Source organism: Astyanax mexicanus, chromosome 18 (genome assembly GCF_023375975.1).
Source record: "Astyanax mexicanus isolate ESR-SI-001 chromosome 18, AstMex3_surface, whole genome shotgun sequence".
Classification (NCBI taxonomy): Eukaryota; Metazoa; Chordata; class Actinopteri; order Characiformes; family Acestrorhamphidae; genus Astyanax; species Astyanax mexicanus.
The window spans coordinates 2,349,832-2,372,596 of NC_064425.1; the positions used below are offsets into that span (position 1 = coordinate 2,349,832).

Here is a 22,765-nt window from a genome sequence, read left to right on the forward strand (position 1 = left end):
AAGACGTAAATGGCAGTAGGTTGGTGCTGTATTAGAGTGCGCTGATTTAACGCAGGGTGTAATTAGAGGTTGCTTGCCTGAGTCCAGCCAGTGGCGCATGTCGGCCTCGCGTGTGTACACGGCCTCGCGGGCCACGCTGCACGTGTTGAGGAGGTGGGCGCTCAGCTGCCACGCCCGCGTCAGGTTCACCGCCACGTTCATGCTCAGCCCCTCCGTCGCCCTCTTCTCCTCCGCCGCACGGATGGTGTGCGGATTTTTCTGCATTTGGAGAAAAAACAAGATCAGTGTTGTTAGTTCAGTTAATATTTATGAAAACATTAAATAAACACAATTTATAGTTGATAAGTTGAGACATTTTTGGTGTCTAAGGCTACGTTCACATTACCAGGCTGAAGTGTCTCAAATCTGTTTTTTTTTGCGCAATGTGACTCTTCATGGCTTTTCATGGCTATGTGAACGTGCCAAATCCTATTTTTTGCTCAATATGGCTCAGATCTGATTTTTTCATAGCTGTATGAACGTGCCAAATCAGATTTTTTGCTCCATGTGGCTCAGAACTGATTTTTTTTTTATTGCTGTGTTGAGGTGCCCAATCTGATTTTTTGCTCAATGTGGTTGAGATCTGATTTTTTCATTGCTGTGTGAACCTGCCAAATCAGATTTTTGCTCAGTGTGGCTCAGAACTGATTTTTTTTTATGGCTGTGTGAACGTGCCAAATCCTATTCTTTGCTCAATGTGGCTGAGAACTGATTTTTTTCATGGCTGTCTGAACCTGCCAAATCAGATTTTTGCTCAATGTGGCTCAGATCTGCTTTTTTTCATGGCTGTGTGAACCTGCCAAATCAGATTTTTTGCTCAATATGGCTCAGATCTGATTTTTTCATGGCTGTGTGAACCTGCCAAATCTTTTATATGACACTTATGTGGTCCTAAAAGGGATACGTATCCCATCCATAGACATGTGACATGAATGTGAATGCGAAAGGTCAAATCAGAATTAATTATTTCTTCCTTTTTACGCATGTTAAAACAAGCTGCGTGAGACAAGCTGCTAGCTAACATCGCCCTGGCTTACCGGAAAACTTAGGGTTGCTCAGTGCAGTGCTGTTGGGTAATATTAGCCGCTAATCGTGGCTAGTGCTAGTGGTTAGCTGCTAATGCTAATGCTGCTGCACCCAGCCTTAGTGGAAATCTGGAAATGTAAGCTTACTGTACATAAAACAGATAAACAGTTTTCAGGAGAGAAATCTGTGTAGATTAACTCCCAGCACTCGTTTGATTTTAAAATATATTTTTTAAGAATTACAGTCTTCTTTATTTAACTTATCTTAGCTTTGCACGACTCGACATCCAGCAGTGAGACCTGTTGAATTAGAAAGAAAACATGGCGACACCCCTGTTCCTTACTAGTGAGCTTTAAGCTTTTACAGGGTTCATACACTTTTTAACCAATACATTTTCATTTTTGGCAAATTTTAATGACCATACATCTTTAAAACAGCAGTAAAAACATGGCAAAAAAAGAATTGAAAAAACTTTGAAATGTCACGTTTTACTAGCTGAATAACATTTCTGCATATTTTGCATTTCTTTACCTTATATGTGTCTGAATGAAGCCAGACAGCATTAAATCAGCATTTTTCTCTCACTGTGTGAATTTATACTTATAGTTGAAGCAGAAACTCCAGTCTGAATAGGACCCATATAGACAGCGAGCTAATGCGAAGAGATGTGATGGACTTTAATGTGATGAAATTAAAATATTTTTAAAAACCAAAACAGTCCATTAGGGGTGTGCAATATTATATTGTATACAATATATCATGACACAGAAATATCATGATATTAAAAATCCATATCGTGATAATAGGGCTGTTCTGTCTTAAAAGTAGTCTATTATTTACTGTGAAGCTTTAGGTGTATTTATTGTATAATTGTTTTAGTTTGCAGTTTATATGCATGCACTAAATATTCTGCAATATTTTTTGCTGCATTATATTATTTTATGCTATATTATTTATTTTGCCACATTATGATTATTCTGTTATACTATTATACTATATTCCTGAAATGAAATGAATTATTTTTCTGTTTTCCTATATCGCCAAGTATATCGTTATCGCAAAAATACCCTGAAATATCGTGATATTATTTTAGAGCCATATTGCCCACCCCTACAGTCCATACACGCTATTTTCAAACTTCACAACTTTTTCACGTTTTTTCATGACCGTATGAACCCTGGCTTTTACCAATCATCAAATCTGAACCTTTGAGCTCTCTGGTCTCTGGTAAAGAGGACTAACCTGCCGGAGTCTGGCCATAGACTCGCTGGGGATGATCTCATTGTGGTTGAGTCGAGTGATGAAGCACAGGGCCTGGTACTGACTCTGTCCTCGCTCCAGCTCGCCCAGGATCAATGCCCGGAAAATCTTCACATCCTGCACAGGAAGCACAGAGGAAGAGGGTTTTACATCATATTTACACCAGCCGTCACTCGTCATACCACCAGATAAATGGATATGTAGAGAGAATAAAAAATGACTTAAACTAATCAGTAAAAGTTAAAATGTAATGATGGTTAAGATATTAAATTCTCTTAATAAACTAACACACAGGAAGCAACTTAATCAAGATGCATATGGGCTGTTTAATGGCAAAAAAAAAAAACTGTTAATACCACATATATCAAAAGATCACTTTTGAAATCCTATGAAATCAAAACAACAGGATCTGAAGACAATGTACAATACTGCTATTTATCTAATCTACACACTGAGAAAAATAAGTACAGATTTGTACTTAAAAGAGTTTAAAGCTTGTCCCTGGGGCTGAAACTTATTATTGAGGTACAACAGAGTACATTTTTCGTAAAAAGCCTTTTTTTGTACCCATGTTTTTTGTACCAGTAAAGATTATAAAGATTATAAACATATAAACACATTATTAACTGAATATGTGTCAGGAACTTGATGATCCAAAATTGTTTGGCTTTCAAATGAAAATTGTATAATTAAAATATATATAGTTTATTAGTACAGTGATACAGAATACTGAATATACCTTTTGGCTGCAGGTTAAATGGTACAAATCTGTACTTTCTGCTGTTAGAAAAGACTTTGTTTTTCAGAGGGAACATCTGACCTTCTAAAAAACAATAATATAAAATTAATGGGACAATAATGAAAAGAGTACTACATGTATTTTGACTACAAGAAAGTACTTATATAGTACCTAGGGTTGCATGATATTGGAAAAAAAATTACATTGCAAATGTTCTTTTTTCGATGATGTATATCGCAATATTAAACAATGCAGGGCCCATGACGTCACCAGAACCCCGCCCCCACCCGTGCTCTCGCTCACGTCCGGACCAATCAAGAGCTGAGTCAGCGCCAAGCTCTCAAAAGCTCTTTACTCCTGCACCCTGCTCACGCTTCTCAGGCAGCAGCAGCCTGTCACTCACACAGACACAGAGACAGCGCTGTGTATCTACTTCTTGTGTCAAGAATCAAAACATTGCAACATTGTTTGATTTAATTGCCTTAAGTGCACATTGTGATGACTATGCAGCCCTAATCGTATGTTAATTAAGAATTAATACAGTCGTACAAAACATTATCATACTTTGATATATATTAATATTTTTAGTTCTACAAGTAAATTATCCTAATTGAAGCATTTCCTGTTAGAGGTAAGGAACACCATTGCACTAAATATTGATAGAATAATTAGTAATTGAGTTAGTAATAAATATTTAGACTGCTTGTTGGGATTTTTTTGGTTTTGGTTTATCTTTTAGATTAAGTCAAACTGACCCAGGAAATCCATTGCTGTTCCTGACAAATGAACAAAACAGAAGTGTTTCTATAAGTACAAGCCTTTAAATATTCAAACGTTTGACCGGATCATGTCCTAAAGATCTTCGGTACTCTGTACAGTACAGAACCTGCATGGACACATGGATAGAAGATCTTGGCACAGTGTGAGAGGCCACTTTTAAACTCCTGCAATTAAAATTCCAGCTCTGCCTTTAAATAAAAGGGCTGCAGTCAGATGGAGAATTAAAGATTTTGAGGAACAATGAGGAGACACTGTATATTTGACATTACTGAGTTGCCACCAGCAACCAGCAACCAGTAACGGGACCGGAACACTGGCGCTGGTCCCACCTCTAAAAAGAGTTCCATGTGAGAGCAAGATGAGAAGCCCTGGAGACGAGATTGAGACCACAGACCTGTACCCATTCATCAGTCACTCCCAGTCAAACTCCACATGTTGTTAGGAAACACACACACACACACACACACACTTTAAACACCAGGCCGGCAGAAGGAGCTCAACTTTAAGGGCCTCTGCTCTTCCTGGACGATCAAAACAAACAGAGACAAACGGTCTTTGTTTGCTCTGGAACGCTCTCATCTCCAACTTTCCATCTGGTCTGAAGCGCTGGTCAGTGTCAGGGCAATAACAGCACAGCACACATCTCACTTCAGCTCAGACACACGGGTCACTGATGGCAGCAGCAGCTCTCCTGTTCCTTTCAATTAATGAGACTAGTGGGGTTTCCATCTGAAACTGTTTTTTTTGCATTGGATAAAATTAGTTCATGGATGAAGAACATATGCAAAAAATGTTGACAATAACAGATTTAAAAAAAAAAGTGATGTAGCTGAGCAAGATCTGCATTATGGCCAATCAGACTGATTTACTGTAATAGTAAGTACATACACGAGTGAGTAAAAAAGAAAAATTCACACTGTTCTTATTTCCCATTATATATCTACTAGAGACAGATTATATCTCTCCAGTATCATTTATTTTACTTTAATCCTGGATATATGGAGATATTTGAAGTGCAGTATTATTATTAGTATCTTGACTTTCTGTATCATTGACTTCTGTTACAAATCTACAGCTATAGAAAAAAGAGAGCATTTAAAAATAATGAGTTTCTTTGATTTTACCAAATTGAAAACCTCTGGAATATAATCAAGAGGAAGATGGATGATCACAAACCATCAAACCACCAAACTGAACTGCTTGAATTTTTGCACCAGGAGTAAAGCAGCATAAAGTTATCCAAAAGCAGTGTGTAAGACTGGTGGAGGAGAACATGATGCCAAGATGCATGAAAAAAAACCTGTGATTAAAAACCAACCAGGATTATTCCACCAAATATTTATTTCTGAACTCTTAAAACTTTATGAATATGAACTTGTTGTTTTCATTGCATTATTTCAGCCATTTCTCATTTTCTGCAAATAAATGCTCTAAATGAGAATATTTTTATTTGGAATTTGGGAGAAATGTTGTCTGTAGTTTATAGAATAAAACAACAATGTTCATTTTACTCAAATATAAACCTATAAATAGCAAAATCAGAGAAACTGATTCAGAAACTGAAGTTTCCAGAGCTGTACATATAGTTTTAGTACAATGTCATGTAAAGCAAATTAAACACAACTTGACTGAAATATAAGAGAAAGATGATATCTATCCAGAGTTATTTATTTTACTCAAACAGTGTATTATTAATATCAAGAGACATTCTGGAACATTGATTTCTATACAAATCTTTTATAAGCTCACAATACAATACATTATCCCATAACATATCCCTTCTTTCTCTATTTGCAGCACACACACATGTGCACATCTGTGTCAGCAATGGGTGCAATTTAAAGCAGCTGAATGCATTCATAAATATTTGCTCTTGGTTTTCACACATCACGTCATTATCACTATTCTCTTACACACTAAAGCTTCACGCCCTGAACTCACACTTTACTGAGAGTCTGTAATTAGTTAAATTCCAAAAATAGTGGAAACTATCCAACACACTCCCACGATACAAGCTTGTGTTCCCTGTTTGGTGTAAAGTGCTCCTGATTTTCCACTGTAGGAAAGACTGATTAGGGCTCCACTCCAAACACAGCACAAATCTACTCTGCACTGGATATCACTGAACACCAGCTTGCAGAGCTGTGATGCTGTACTCCAGACAATATTAAGTGCTATTACAAATCAGACAGTAGTTCTCAATTAAATCCAAAAATATAGGCAACAGGAGCTAATGACTATTTAAAAAGCTATCTTTACTATTATTAAATTATGAATGAATAAAGAATGAAGTTACACTTATATAGCGCCTTTCTAGATACTCAACACTCATCCACACACAGATGAGAAGCGGCAGCCAATAGCGCACAGCATACTCTCAACCGGAAACAACCACTGTCCACCTGGAGGACTGCATTCAGCACTACAGCATTTTAAACAAGACAGTGTCAATTCATATCTAGGCACACAGTCATACATAATTTTTTTAATACACATACAATCCTACATAATACACATACCTATACATACATATACAAATCAATTTTGAGTGTTCAATTTTTCTGGGCAATTTATTTATCCAATTTACCTGATCTCCATGTTTTTGGACTGTGGGAGGAAATCATCAGTCCCCATAGAAAACCCACACAGACAGAGACATGGAAACTGCACCCAGATAGGGACTTAAACCCAATAACCCAATAACCTGTTAACTGCTGTTTTACTGACATTTTTTTTTATTCCGATTTATCTGCAATTAATGCATTTACATGCAATGACATGTATTATCAGATACAAAGGTTTACATAAGACAGTAAATCATATTTTATATATGAGCAAATAATCTCACGCAACCACCTTTACCAGCAAATAAAGAGATTTTTGTTATTCTAATAAAACACAATGCTGCCCTTCTTAATGCTATCTCTACATTCCTGGAAACACTGAGACAAGCTTTTTTGAATGAATGTCTGTTCTATCCAGTTGCATATATGTGCATGCACAGTCTGAGAAAACTGAAAGACATTAGAGTAAGCAAATACATATACTGAGAAATCTGATTACTGTATTAAAATCCCGCTCTATGCAGTACATACATAACCAATTGAATAAATAAATAACTGCAGAAATCTGCTCACCCCTATTTTAAGAGTACCGTATTTTTCGCACTATAAGGCACACTTAGATTCCTTCAATTTTCCCAAAAATTATTATGCATCATATAATCCGGTGCTCCTTATGTATGAATTCTATCAGTCAGGTATTAAGGAGCAGTAAAGACACTCTGAACACTGAAGTACAGAGTTATTAGGGGTGGGAATCGATTACTATCTCACGATTCGATTCGATTCCGATTTTGGGGGCCACGATTCGATTCAAAATCGATTTTTGATTCAAAACGATTTGAATTATAAATATTTCTGCTTCTGGCTTATGAATCGTATTGAAAAAAAACCCTCCATAATATACACTGGTCCTGGAGCAAGTAATGTGTTACAAAAACAATAAAATGTGCAGGAATGTGGGTCCTCAGTGACAGAGGAATCACTGGGATATCACAATGACGTTAATGAACAATAAATACATAAATAAATAACACTGCTTTATTACCAGGCTACTAGCGGTGGTGTGTAGGTGACGCTGCTGGGCTGATGTGATGATAGCAGTGGAGCGCTAAAGTTCAGGAGCAGCTGCTGATTAACTAGTTAATTTAAGGTGGTTGTATTTCTTCAGAAAGGGGGCAGGAGGTGGAGAAATTAATTCATATTGTCCATTCCTTAATTCCTCTGTGATGAGGAGCTGAAATTAGCTCTGATTAGCTTATTGTTATTTTTCCGTTCCGCCTTAAATGCTGCAGCCCGCTGCCACCTGTAGCGTTATTTAAGGTGGAACTGGAAAGTTAGCTAGTTAGCTAGCTAACAGTTACTGAAACTAACTACTAGCGATCTTTTTTATGCTTGTTATGAAGCATTCTGCCATAAAACATTGAAACTACACGTTAATCTAAGGTAATATAGTGCTTGTTCTGCCATCTTACCGGTGATTCTCAAACACCTACGCTCTGTGTGTGTCTGGAAGATCTCCAAAGGGACAAGCGCTATCCCCAGGGTTGCCAGGTCCAACAAAAATACCCAGCCCAAAATCAGTCTAAAACCCGCCCCTCAGAATCGATTTTGGGACATTTTAAATCGATTCTGAATCGTAGTAAATGAGAATCAAGATTCTTATGTGAATCGATTTTTTGGCACACCTCTAAGAGTTATACAGGAGTTTCAGTTCAGTTCTCCAGCACCAAGCCACATTAGCGGCTAACCACGCCAAGCGCTACCTCTTTTGCCATAAAGAGGCGAGAACTATTGAGCTGTAACCTGCTGCTAACCCCAGCTAGCACTGCTGGAGCAGCATTAGTATTAGTGTAAATCTGTAAATCTAAGCTTACTGTAAATAAACAAGTGTTTTACTCACCCAAATGATCAGTTTTCAAGGACAAAATCTGTGACTATAAAATATAAACATATATTTTATTTTAAGAATTACAGTTATGTTTACCTAACTTAGCTTTAATTACCTTAGCTTTACAGGTCTCGTAATCCAGGGTGAGACCTGCTGAATTAGAAGGAAAACATGCAGACACCGCTGTTCCTTACTAGTGTCACATAATGTGCCTTTTAATCCGGTGCACCTTATAGTGTGAAAAATACAGTACAGCTGAATAGGCCAAATGTATGCGGTAAATATATTTTTTGTTTTCTATTTAACAAGACAAGGTAGCAATCTTCATGTTCATTGCTTTCTGATATTTGCAGTGTCTATTTAAATGTTACGTACACAGGCATTTCTTGACAAGCATCATTTGGCCTGAAATCATAGAGTAATATTACAGTAATTTACACAAATATAAGGCGCTTGGGCTAAGCAGCATTCAGCAGTTCAGGCTATACGTCTCATTCAGCTTCACCAAAGTGACATAGTGCAGTAGAGGCATTCTGGACAGTGACACCAATCCTTATTCTACAAGCTATTACATTATGTTTCTTTAAATACAGATGCACAGACACAGCAATCAATATCAACATGCCTCAAATGGGTCAACCAACTTGGCTGTACAGCTGTAAAGTTATATACAGCTAAAAGTTATACTAGCTAACTAGGTAACCAAATGGCAATGCAAAACGTGAGTGGACATAAATGTAAAGCCACAGAAAGACCTGAAACTGCACCATATGCATCTCATGGATGTTTGAGATGGGGACACAGTCCCCCCACAGAGGAACTCAACAGGGGGGTTACTGGCCAGCTGTTATTTCAGATAGACCTCCCAGTCTGCAGGGGCAGCGGAGGCAGGGAGAGGTGGGGGAGGGCAAACATTGCAAGAGCAAATAATTACAGGGAAACATCCGTTGTGGAAGTAGTTTAACCTCTAACTGGCTCTGTTTACATGCAAAGCTTTATATTCATGCTGCAAGTAATCCGATTGATTGGGGATCTAATCAGGCACAGGTGTTTACAAGCCTATTATTCTTCTATTAAAACAGATTATTTAAAGGATAATCCACTGTAGGGCTGCACAATATAATATAATATATCTTTTAAGCATCGTCATCGCGACATAAGACTTGCAATGTCACCTAAGGCAATTAAATCAAACAAGAAGTAGATACACAGTGCTGTCTCTGTGTCTGTGTGAGTGATAGTCTGCTGCTGACTGAGAAGCATGAGAGGACGTGTGAGTGAGCGAAAACATGAGGAAACAGCATGGCCTCCACATGGCTGGGCACGTGCTTGTAAACACAGCGGCAGACAGCCTGACGAAAGCTGTGCACCTCGGTTCGGCACAGTTTTGAGCAGATATTTCCAGATACAGACGAATTCACGCTTTTAATCCCAGACAAAACACTCTAATTTGCCTTTTAAAATGCCATTTAAATGCCATATTATTGTTGTTTTGCTGTTTTCCTAGGGTTTTTAAGTGCTCGACTGACTCTAAAGTGCCGACTGGTGACGTCACGGTCCCTGCATTGTTTATTATTGCAATATATACAACTCTGGAAAAAAAATAAGGGATCAGTTTCTGAATCAGTTTCTCTGATTTTGCTATTTATAGGTTTATGTTTGAGTAAAATTAACATTGTCGTTTTATTCTATAAACTACAGACAACATTTCTCCCAAATTCCAAATGAAAACATTGTCATTTAGAGCATTTATTTACAGAAAATGAGAAATGGCTGAAATAACAAAAAGTTCATATTCATAAAGTTTTAAGAGTTCAGAAATAATCAATATTTGGTGGAATAACCCTGATGGTTTTTAATCACAGTTTTTTTTCATGCATCTTGGCATCATGTTCTCCTCCACCAATCTTACACACTGCTTTTGGATAATTTGCTGCTTTTCTCCTGGTGCAAAAATTCAAGCAGTTCAGTTTGGTTTAATGGCTTGTGGTCAAAGAAACTCATCATTTTGTATTTGGAATGGCCTTAATCAGACAACTCTACTCCGACTGTTTTTATTATTAACGATTATTAACGGATTATTGGGCTGCACATAAACTTAGCGACTGACGACAATAAGAGAGAAACCCAGGAGCAGACTGAGGGCATACGATGGTTAATACGCCCCCATGATCAGTGACATCACAAAAGCCTGCCTTTTCCCTGACTGGGATTAAACTCTTATCACAGGGTTGATCGTTGATTCCCATTATGCAAAAAAACTTATCTTCATTGCTTGGCAATTTCCTCTCTCCTTATCTGGAGTGTGTATCCTCTTTTCTGTGTGTGTGGTTGTGTGTGTGTGTTGGGGGTGTGCACAGCCTCTGGGCTCCTCCTTCAATCCTCTGATTGACCCTTCTCCATGTGGGAACACGTCTGAGAGCCAGGACAGCGAATAAACACTGCAGCCTGGTGGGTCTCTTCTGCTTCACCTTCCACAAACACACTCCAAACACACACACACACACACACACCATGGTAAATACTGCTTCTACACCCTCAAATCCTCCTGCGTAAAGCAGCTCCAGCAAAAACAGACGGGCGATCCTCGAGACTAAACACGAAATGGTGCCGAACAGGGTGTTTATTTTGATAGGATTGAATGGGTGGGTGTCATCTCTGAAAACAAAGCAACATCAAGGGTCTGCTCCTCTGCCCGGTGCCCGTGGAGTGTTTGTTTGGAATTGTTCAGCGTCTGTCGACACAGTGCCAGCTTCCAGTAGAGCTTTCCACATCTCAAACAACCAGCTTCAAATGCTCCCTATACTCCCCACACACAGAAAACATTTAAGAGATCTCTTCAGTTTCTGAATCAGTTTCTCTGATTTTGCTATTTATAGGTTTATATTTGAGTAAAATGAACATTGTTGTTTTATTCTATAAACTACAGACAACATTTCTCCCAAATTACAAATAAAAATATTCTCATTTAGAGCATTTATTTACAGAAAATGAGAAATGGCTGAAATAACAAAAAAGATGCAGAGCTTTCAGACCTCAAATAAAATAGAGGATTAGAAGCTAGGAAAAATAGGGCTCCAAGGTGCTGACACTATGATCAGGAGATCGCAGGTTCGAATCCCAGTCATGCAGCTTGCAATCCAATGCCGGAGCCCCGAGAGAGCACAGTAGATGGCGCTCTCTCTTTCCCCTCATCACTCCTCCTAGGGTGATGTGGATCAGCACAAGGCTGCGTCTGTGAGCTGATGTATCAGAACCGAGTCGCTGCGCTTTCCTCCGAGCGTTAGTGCTGTGATGCTACTCGTCAATGCTACAGCTATCAGCAGCAGCTCAAAAAGAGAGAGAGGCGGAGTCTGACTTTACATGTATCGGAGGAGAGGTGTGCTAGTCATTACTAGTGATGGGGGAGTCCTAATGAGTGGGTTGGGTAGCCCAGTATCATTGCATTTTAATACAGAAATCCATATTATTTAAAGTCACTAAAAGTAGTTAGGTCCGATTGGGTGACTGACAGGTAGGTATAACAGTACATGAACAATTAACACACTATCCTCATCACATGTTCTCTCTTAACTCGCTTAAAATTAAACACAACAATGGCTGCCACAGGATGATATGGAACAGAGGCAGCTGACGGGCTGAAGCCAGAGTTGGAGGAGAGTTTGGGAAGCTGATGAAGCTATGCTAAGCCACGCTATGACCGGCCTGGGAGAAGGGGTCATCCAGCTGCGAGAGCAATAGCCTGAGGTAGTGCATCGCCGAGCCAAAAGCCAAAAGAACTGTGTCAGCAGCTGGGCTAAACAGCTAAAACTAATAAAAACTAATGGCTGAACGCTAACTGTACAACGTGTCATAAGGAACCCGATACAACACCATCTCTATCAGGTAAAAGGTTAGAATAAGTCCAGAAAATGTTGTGTTTATTGCTTCTTATCACAACACAAGGGTGCTAGACAATGCTAAGCTAGGCTAAATCACAATATTCAGCTGTGGGTCTCAGTGACTTTTCACAAGGAAGACCATCTGTCCTTATTCGTCCCCAGACATGTCCTCTTTTTGGGATGTAAAAATTGCGTCTTGAGTTTAAAAATGCTTAAAATGTCCGGGTTTTAATGTTGATTTTACACAAGTGTTGTGCTTTTACAGTCACAAAATAAATTCTGTGTGAAAACACTGTTGAAGTCCCACCTTCTCACCACCACTATTGATCAAAATGTACCATACCTACATTAGACATTGGTCAAACTTCAGAAAAAGAGCAAGGTTAAGATTAATTTTTGTATTTTGGTCAAACAGTTTACTGGCCAGAGTGTAAAAAAAATTAAACAGAAATTAATTTGACGGTATATTGTATTTATAATACATTATTTATACAGATGTAATTATTTTAATATATATACTTATTCATATAATTTACATTTTTCCTCATAAGACATACAGCTCTGGTAAAAAAATTAAAATAAGAGAGACTTAAAAATGACGAGTTTCTTTGATTTCATCAAATTAAAAACCTGGAATGGAATATAATCAAGAGGAAGATGGATGATCACAAACCATCAAACCACCAAACTGAACTGCTTGAATTTCTGCACCAGGAGTAAAGCAGCATAAAGTTATCCAAAAGCAGTGTGTAAGACTGGTGGAGGAGGAGAACATGATGCCAAGATGCATGAAAATATGATTAAAAACTAAAAGGGTTATTCCACCAAATATTGATTATTTCTGAACTCTTAAAACTTTATGAATATGAACTTGTTTTCTTTGCATTATTTGAGGTCTGAAAGCTCTGCATCTTTTTTTTTGTTGTGATTTAAGACATTTCTCATTTTCTGTAAATAAATGCTCTAAATGTAAATAATATTTTATTTGGAATTTGGGAGAAATGTTGTCTGTAGTTTATAGAATAAAACAACAATGTTCATTTTACTCAAACATAAACCTATAAATAGCAAAATCAGAGCTGTATAAGCTGAAATGAAAGGAGATGACTTAGCAGCCCTGCTAAGTGAAATGAAAAAGTCGCATTGTGAATTTAAATTCCGAATAAATGCACTTTTGGCACATTTAATGATAAAACAAATTGGAAAATGCATACAAAATAATCTGTGTCTGTATATCTTGAACAAAGCCTCTGACTTTGATCACTATAATCAGTATATCAAGGCTGTTTCAGAGCCAGAAGCCTGTATCAGTATCAGTATCAGTATCAGTATCAGGCCAATCACTGTAGCCACAGTAAGCAGGATAAAGGCGATGGAGCTCCAGCATCTCAGAGAAACTCACAGACGACAGAGCGAACAGAGGAACGCATGGCTCTTTTGTGACCTGCTGCTCCGTCTCGCTGCACAAACACACAGCACACACTGCCTCCACAGCACGATCAGGGCTGATAAGGCTGCAGATGGAGTGAGAAGTGGAGCAGTGTGTGTGTGGAACACATCCTGTTGGCTGTGAGCACTTCCCCTGCGTCTGGGGGACTGGCGGCTGGCCTGAGCAAAGTCTGGCCTCGGCTCTAAAAGGTCTGGAGCTCAGAGCTCTGGACAGTAGACCGTCTCCCACATGCTCAACATTTACACTACAGTAAAGGCCGAGAAGCCTTCACTCCACGGCTTCAGCCTCGGCTCATTTTCACCGACACTAATGAGGAAAAACACACTGAGACGTTTCTCACAGTCTAGCAGCGCCTGGTGCTGAAAAAACCCTGTCTGATCAGGCTTTTACCATTAGTTGAATGGTTGATACCACTTTAAAATAAGACTACCTTTATAAAGGGTCTATAACTGGTTTACAATTAGTTTCTTAATGGTTACTAATTAGGTTGTAAATGCCTTAAAAATCATTAATAATCAGTTATAACACATACGTAGAAAGGGCAACAATATAGATAGCTGTGGGTTCACTATTTGGCAAACAACATGTCATTGTTGCCCTTTCTACATATGAGTTATAACTGATTATTAATGATTTTTAAGGCATTTACAACCTAATTAGTAACCATTAATAAACTAATTGTAAACCATTTATAAACCCTTTATAAAGGTAGTCTTATTTTAAAGTGGTACCGAATGGTTTGCTAATAGCGGAAGACTACCATTAAGGGAATCAGCCTGCTATAGTAAGGCATTTCTGCTAGAGCTGGTCCTAGACCTGTCACAACAATCATAACCTCAATCATTTTTACTGACCTCATCATTCCCAAATGTGCTCGTTTAGTAAGAAAAGACCATCAAATGTGACAAATGTGACTATGGACAACATTTCTCCCATCAGGTTCAGAAATCAATATTTGGTGGAATAACCCTGGTTGCTTTTTAATCACAGTTTTCATGCATCTTTTGGTATCATGTTCTCCTCCACCAGTCTTACACACTGCTTTTGCATAACGTTATGCTTCACACTCCTTCCTCTTGATTATATTCCAGATTTGATTTGGTAAAATCAAATAAACTCCTAATTTTAAGTGCTGTCTTATTTCTTTCCAGAGCTGTATATACATACACATATACATAAACAACATATATATATATATATATATGAGAGAGAGAGAGAGAGAGAGAGCCATATCATTTTATCATCAACATTTTTGAATATAGTGAACAATATAATATCCTAAAATATCGAGCAATATCACCCACCCCTAAATATCACATCAGGGTGCTACCTTACTACCAGGGTGCTAGCTGTTTTTAGCAAAATAAAAATTCTCACTCTTCTCATTTCCCTGTCCAGTATCATTTATTTTACTTTAATCCTGGATATATGGAGATATTTGTGGTTCCAGCTTTCAGGAATCAGCCCTGTCCTTCTACTCATCAGAATTATTACACAACCCTTCTAACTCCTGCTTTTTGTTTCTCTTTCTTTCCTTCCTGTTTTCTCTATCTATCTCTTTTACATGTATGGAGATGCCCTGTTCCTGATGTTCCCAGCCTGGCTCTCCACTGCCCGCTGTGTTGTTCTCCGGCTCTGCAGCCCTGCACTGATTACCATTAACACACTCAGTATCTGTTTCTGTATTAGCCATAGCTCTATAGTTTGTGCCCATCACATTCGTATATTCATAAATTAGTACCTGTTATATTAGCCATAATTCACATTAATTCTCTGTACTGTTTTTGTTCTGTTATTTGTTTGTACTGAGCGGGTCAACCCGAGTAGGATGGGTTCGTCGGACTCGGAGTCTTGGTACCTTCCAAGGTTTCTTCCTCTTAAAGGGAGTTTTTTCTTGCCACTGTGTCACCATAAAATTGGCATCTCTGTGGTGCTGCTCATAAGAGGTGTGGACCTGTTTTTCCTGTAAAGCTGCTTTGTGACAACCTTTGTTGTAAAAAGAGCAATATATATATAAATATGAATTGAATTGAATTGAATTTGGAGTGCATTATTATAAGTATCATGACATTCTGGATCATTTACTTCTGTTACAAATCTGATAAAATTCATGCATCATTAAAGCCATGTCTTTGCTGTTTACATACTTCAGTTTATTCAAATTACAGTGTCTAACCTTTTTTATTATTTAAAACCAGCAGAAATAGTAGTCATTAGTACTACATACTACATTAGTAGTCATGTAGTAGTCATAAGAATCCAAGTAGAACTAAAATATTTCTTTATCTTGCTAATTATACCGTACAGCAACGTCAGCCAAGGGTCTGCGATATTCTCATAGCTTTTAAATACTTACTTTAGAACCACATGATCAATAATAACAAGTGAACTGAACTTTAACCCACTTTTGGGGTTAAAATCTCAGCAGAACGACCATCTAAGACAGGAGTGTGAAATCCGGCGGTGTAGGGCTGCAGTGCAGCACAGTTCAGTGATTTTCTTACTCAAACACACCTGAATCAACTCAGTTCAACTCAAGTTCCCTGGTTTATTAGGTGTGTTTGAGCCGGGAAATCACCAAACTGTCTGCCAGACAGACCTATAAACTCAGAGCAGCACAGAGTCCAGATTAAACTCTGAGAGGAATGTGGATGGTTATCTTAGTTATCTAACAATGTGTTCTTACTGTTATTAGCTTATGCAAACAAACACTCACATACAGCTCTTGAAAAATACGAGACATATCTTTGCAATTAGACAGAAACCTTGCATCTCCAAAGTGGCAACTTCACAAAAAAAGCAAAAAACCTTCTTATCTGCTTATAAAATTTCCTTAAAGGGAAAAGTAATTCTAAAGCATTTGTATTTCAATTGGCACCTCTTATTATTAAATTTGAGCACAATGTAAAGAACAACTGCCATGTTTATATTAGGTTTTTAAATTCAAAATATATGAATGTGAAGTAAAGGTTTAGAAATTAAAGAGTCTAGGTCAGGGGTGTCCAAACTTTTTTTGTTGGGGGCCAGAAGGAGAAATATATTTGAAGTCACGGGCCACAGACTCTATAATAAAACAAATAATGAAATATACCACTTTAAATAATACATTTTCCTGATTATTTCATTTACGCACCATTTTACTTGACTTACTCTCTTTATCTTTGACAGTGTTGTGTAAACTAAGATTTTGCAAATTGATGTTTAATTTCATGATGTCTCTTAATATTAAACTCCTTAATTACGGCAACTTTTACACTCTTTTGCCCGTTTTTCTGTGCTGAAAATGCGCACTCTCTCCGCTTTTAGACTCTTTGGCCCGTTTTTCTGCGCTGAAAATGCGCACTCTCTCAGCTTTTAGACTCTTTGGTCCGTTTTTCTGCGCTAGAAATGCACACCCTCTCCGCTTTTAGACTCTTTGGCCCGTTTTTCTGAGCTAGAAATGCGCACCCTCTCCGCTTTTAGACTCTTTGGCCTGTTTTTCTGCGCTAGAAATGCACACCCTCTCCGCTTTTAGACTCTTTGGCCCATTTTTCTGAGCTAGAAATGCGCACCCTCTCCGCTTTTAGACTCTTTGGCCTGTTTTTCTGCGCTAGAAATGCACACCCTCTCCGCTTTTAGACTCTTTGGCCCATTTTTCTGAGCTAGAAATGCGCACTCTCTCCACTTTTAGACTCTTTGGCCCGTTTTTCTGCGAAAAAAAGAAAAAAAATCATGTGCAATAACACTGTAACACTGGTTTTACTGATTATTATACTGGTTATACAGTTTGTTTTTCTGGTTAGTTAGAAACAGACCTCTGCCTCACTCTGCCTCCAGCCTTAAAATTAGGTCACATGATCACAGTCTGCAGTTTAAAGTGCTTCCTCTGTTGCAGAACACAGGTAATGCAGTTTGAGTTTGCTGTTATTCACAATATTATCAAATCTCTCTTTTTTCCCCAATAGGTTTAGCATGAAAACTTGTATTACTCAACTATTCCAAAATAAATAGTTTTTTTTCATACTAGCATAGCTTTTAATGCCATTTTAGTGTAATACACACACACATTTGATGGATTTTGTTGATCTCTGTGGTTCAGTCATTTGTAATGTCATTTTAACCCCCGACCACAACATACTCCGCTCCATTAAGAAGCATCTATCTCACTCAGCGAGAGACGCAATATCAGATTCTGTGCGTCTCTGCATTCCCTGCGGTTGAGTTCTGATACCCGTAATCATGCAGCAGCTACCGTTATTATTTTAACTTTTTACCACAACTTCTGTGGGGAACAGCAGCTGGAGTGTGCATGGTGTGAACACCTCACTCCGCTGACACAGAGCCCTCCTTATCGAGCACAAAGCAGCTTTCTGCCAAACGTCTCCAGAGAGCCGGCTGCACTTCCTGTACTCCAGGCTCCCTATAGAGCTGCTCTGTTTGATGAGGCCTGCTCAGCCCTTCATTCAGGAGTCCTTCTTATTAAACACGCCTGTAACTGAAATCAAGTTTGTCCAGTTTGAGCCCTGTGCTTCACCGCAGAGTCACAATACAGGTATGCTTTATCAGGCTGTTCACTTTCGTTTTACTCTTTTTTTTTTTTTTTTATCTCCCTCGTGTAAAGGAAGTAGACTTAAGAGCAAAAATAGTTAACAGCATTTTTTTTCACTGAAACTTAATTAGTGTAATCATTATATTATATAACAATTATTCATCTCACATATTTGTTGTTATCTCTTTGTTATCCAACACAGTGTTCAGTTCTGTTCTGTTCTATTAGCTTGTGCAAATACTCATATACAGCTCTGGAAAAAAATAAGAAACCCATTAAATGATGAGTTTCTTTGATTTTACCAAGTTAAAAACCTCTGGAATATAATCAAGAGGAAGATGGATGATCACAAACCATCAAACCACCAAACTGAACTGCTTGAATTTTTGCACCAGGAGTAAAGCAGCATAACGTTATCCAAAAGCAGTGTGTAAGACTGGTGGAGGAGAACATGATGCCAAGATGCATGAAAAATCTGTGATTAAATACCAGGGTTATTCCACCAAATCTTTATGAATCTTTATGAATATGAACTTGTTTTCTGTTTTTGCATTATTTGAGGTCTGTAAGCTCAAAATATTAATAGAATAATTAGTAATGGAGTTAGTAATGAAATATTCACACTGCTTTTTAGGATTTTTCTTGGTTTTAGACATTTTTTGGATAATTAAACATGCACCGGGTCAACGATTAGTTGATATAATCGACAATGTTGATTATTTTAATTTGTTGACTACAAATTTCATTGTCGACTAATCGATCATTTGAAATAGTACCGCATTACACAAAGTGCTGGAGACAGAAGCGCAATGGAAGATGGGTCTCCAAAAGTGCACAAACACAACAGATTACATAATTTAAACAACATCTAGACATTTAAATGAGATTTTAAATCTCATGTTCAGCTGTTTTTATCATTTTTAGGAATTGAGGAAATAATCACTGACTAATCAATATAGTGGAATTAAATACTGCTTAAAGTGCACTTAAGTGTAGTTTTTCTCCAGTAGTATTAAGGTGTACACAATTGTGTGGATCAATACGCAAAGTAGTACATTTACAACATACTTCAAGTGTATTAAAAATGATGCTAAAAAACAAAACATACTGAAATCTACTTAAGTTTGCAGAAGTTGTACGAAAAAAGCTCTTAAAAGCACAGGCCAATGCTTTTATGTTGTGTTTAAATATACTGTAGCTTAATTACAAGTGAAATATGCCATAAATTGCCACAAGTTGTTCCAATAGTGAATATTGCGTAGGCCTGTCACAATAAATACTTTATCGATTTATCGCACAATAAATAAACATGGCATCAGTAATATTTGATAATCGTGATATTGTTTATTTTGTTTACTTGAAACACTCAATAACTGTGACTCCATACACACACACACTGCAGTAGGTTAAGAAATGAGTATCAGTATATCATTCCTAAATTATGATTAATTTAAATATTGTGGTCTTCAAAATGGTATGACTGCACTTAAAAATATGCTATTCTGTTTATCATTATGTCAGTGGCACTTTATGGTCTTAAAATGACAAAAATATTGTGTATCGCAATATATCGTCCACAAAAAAATCGTATAATATATGTATTATGTATTATGTATGATGTATTTAAGTACATATTTTAATTTTAAAAGTATGTACTTTTCCATGTTAAGTATACGTCTAAAAAATATATAGTTAATACACTTTTTTTTTACAAGAGCTACCCAGCAGAGCTCAGATCACAGAGGAATTCCTGCCCTGTGAGAGGACAAAAGCTGTTTGACCACTTTACCATCCACGCTGAGAGAGGTCTGAAACCTTAGCGCAGCGTGGAGCCAAGTGCTAATTCAAACAAACTGCAGAGCAAACACGCCGCAGAGCACAGCGCTGTGAGGACGGAGATGTTTACGGTCAAACCGGCTCTGCTTTACACACTGAAATAAAAAAGGGCTCATTTCATTGTTTTTTAATTCATTTTAAATAGTCTAGTTGTGTTTCTAGGATAAGTGAATGCCAATTGAGCTGTTTTTCTTTGTGAAACAATAAATAAATATAAGTGTTCCGGTGATCCGGTATAACTGTGCTTTAGTCTCGTGGAGGAGTGGGCAGGGGGCACTGAAACACCAGGAGGCAAGGAGATATCAGATAGAAATTTTTTAAAATAAAGACATTTTTACACTAATAACAGTAATAGTCTTTGCAATGTTATATGTTACTTTACAACATGTGTAATAATGCTGAACCTGCTAAGTGCAGTTCAGCCACTGACCTAGTCTTAGAGTCTCTGTAAAACACCAAATTCTCCAGAGATCCTATTTAAACCTATAGTTACTTACACACATAGGTGGGTAGTCCAGGTTCAGAATCTCTCAATATCTCAATTGTACTTGGCTGGTGGTGTTTTTCCTCCATAGACTAATTCTAACCATTTGTTTCTTAGCTCTGAATTACTGGGTAAAGTATATAAACACTGATGTGTTATTCACACAAATAACACAGGAATGAACTGCATGCTGTTCCTAGCGCTGTTAGTTATCTCCTATCTGACGAGACGGCGTCACCGCCCGGCTTCAGCTCTGTCTGTGGGCGGTCCTGAGCCGAGGTGGGTGGGGCCATGAATACTAATTCACTGGTTGATGTAGACACGGTGCTTTTCCTGATCAACTCGTTTTTTAAAATATTTTCTTTTACTAGCTGCTGCAGACAATGGAGGTTGAGGAAGGACACCTTTAAGACAAGGGACTGTGGCACCACGTTCTGTGGAAGTGAAGATATTCGCAACCTAGTGGCAGCCTGTGCAACCCAGTGAAAAGGCACAGGTGCACAGAAGTCTTTTAACCTCTCTTTGTGAAAACCAGTAAACCCAGACAAAAAGGGTGAGGGGTGGGGTGGGAAGGGTTTGGGGGGGGGGAGTTGGTGACAAAAAAATCCAAAAGCAGTGTGTAAGACTGGTGGAGGAGGAGAACATGATGCCAAAATGCATGAAAATAATTGTGATAGAAAAGGGTTATTCCAGCAAATATTGATTTCTGAACTCTCTGAACTTTCTTTGCATTATTTGAGGTCTGAAAGCTCTGCATCTTTTTTGTTATTTCTGCTAATAAATGCTCTAAATGAGAATATTTTTATTTGTAATTTGGGAGAAATGTTGTCTGTAGTTTATAGAATAAAACAACAATGTTCGTTTTACTCAAACATAAACCTATAAATAGCTAAATCAGAGAAACTGATTCAGAAACTGAAGTGCTCTCTTCATTTTTTTACAGAGCTGTATCTGCCCATTTCAAATTATTTTAATTTTTTTATTAAGTCATGGCATGTCGGATCATTGACTTCATGCAAAATCTGTTTAAAATTGATTTATATACTATATATTGCAGAGCTGCAAAATATCAAAATGTCATTTGTTTTCCCCCCAATATAATGTATGTCTAATTCAGACCACTTTAGACACGAAGAAAAGTGCGCTTCAGTAACAGGAGTGAGTAGAGTCCCCAAAGTTTATTGATTTATTACTGTGAATATAATTTTGTTTGGTTCAATACTTATCTATTTGTTTAATAAATTGCATGACTTCTAGCAAAATCTGTTTAAAAGTCATGTATATCCTCCTGAGACCCAGACTTTTGCTTTGTGTGCATTTTTTCTTTCTCCTAGCTATTTAAGATTAGTAGGACTTAAAACTAGTATAAAAACTAAACTGTTCTTGCAAAAAACAACTTCTTGCACAAAAACACTGTCCTCATATGGGGACAGCAGTTTATTTTAACATATAACATTTATCCTTGACATTTGTGATCAGTAGGACCCAATTTGTCTGAAGACTAAATTTTAGCTTTTTTTAGCAAGTAAATAAACTAGTTTTAAACATAAGATTCAATGCAAATTTTCACCAAGCCTATGTTTCTGTCTGGACTGGCTGTAGAAACTTTCGACTGGGATTCTCATCATCTTGTTTTTTAATCAATTGAGTGTAATGTCATGTGACCACTAGATGGTACATATAGTGTCTCTATATGAGGCCAATGGGCCAATGCTTAAAAAATATATAAAAGTATCATGGTGCACAGAAGCAGAAATGTAATGTCCCCATACGAGGACGCAGGGTTTCAAGAGGATATACTATATATTGCAGAGTAGCAAAATATCACAATGTCATTTATTTTCCCCCCAATATCATGTAGCCCTAATTTAGACCACTTTTGACACTAAGTAGAGGAAATGCTGATACAAGTTCTTTGCTGACCAAAGGTCATATTTAATGAGGGGTGTCACAAACCCGTCCTCTCTGACCTTCGCTTTGTACCGCCTGATCTTTGGCCTCTACTTGGGCGGCTGTCGAGTGCACCAACGCTACACGCTGGAGCCGTGTTTGCACACTTCCAGCTGGCTGTTTGTGTCTCCAACTCTCTGGAACATCGACTTTCCTGCTTTACTGCGACTCTCCTCCTCTAAACAGCCCCGAAAAACCACTGCGCAGCGTGGCACGGCTAATTACCTCCCCCTACCCCCATCTCAACACCAGCTAAACTCTGCATCTGCTTCAGTTCAGCACACCTATTCACACAACTATTCACTGATGAAAGTTCATAAAGCATGTTTCATAATAGCCA

General features: G+C 37.9%; 1 protein-coding gene across 1 annotated transcript in view; it reads right to left on the reverse strand.

Moving 5' to 3' along the window:
* The window catches only part of oafa (OAF homolog a (Drosophila)), a 43,892-nt gene that overhangs the window by 6,879 nt on the left and 14,248 nt on the right, over positions 1 to 22,765 (reverse strand). Inside the window, exons 2-3 of the mRNA XM_007229389.4 lie at positions 2,308 to 2,442; positions 78 to 258 (exon numbers count right to left, since the gene is read on the reverse strand). Coding sequence (XP_007229451.2) covers positions 78 to 258; positions 2,308 to 2,442 — 316 coding nt within the window. The remainder of the gene's footprint in view (positions 1 to 77; positions 259 to 2,307; positions 2,443 to 22,765) is intronic.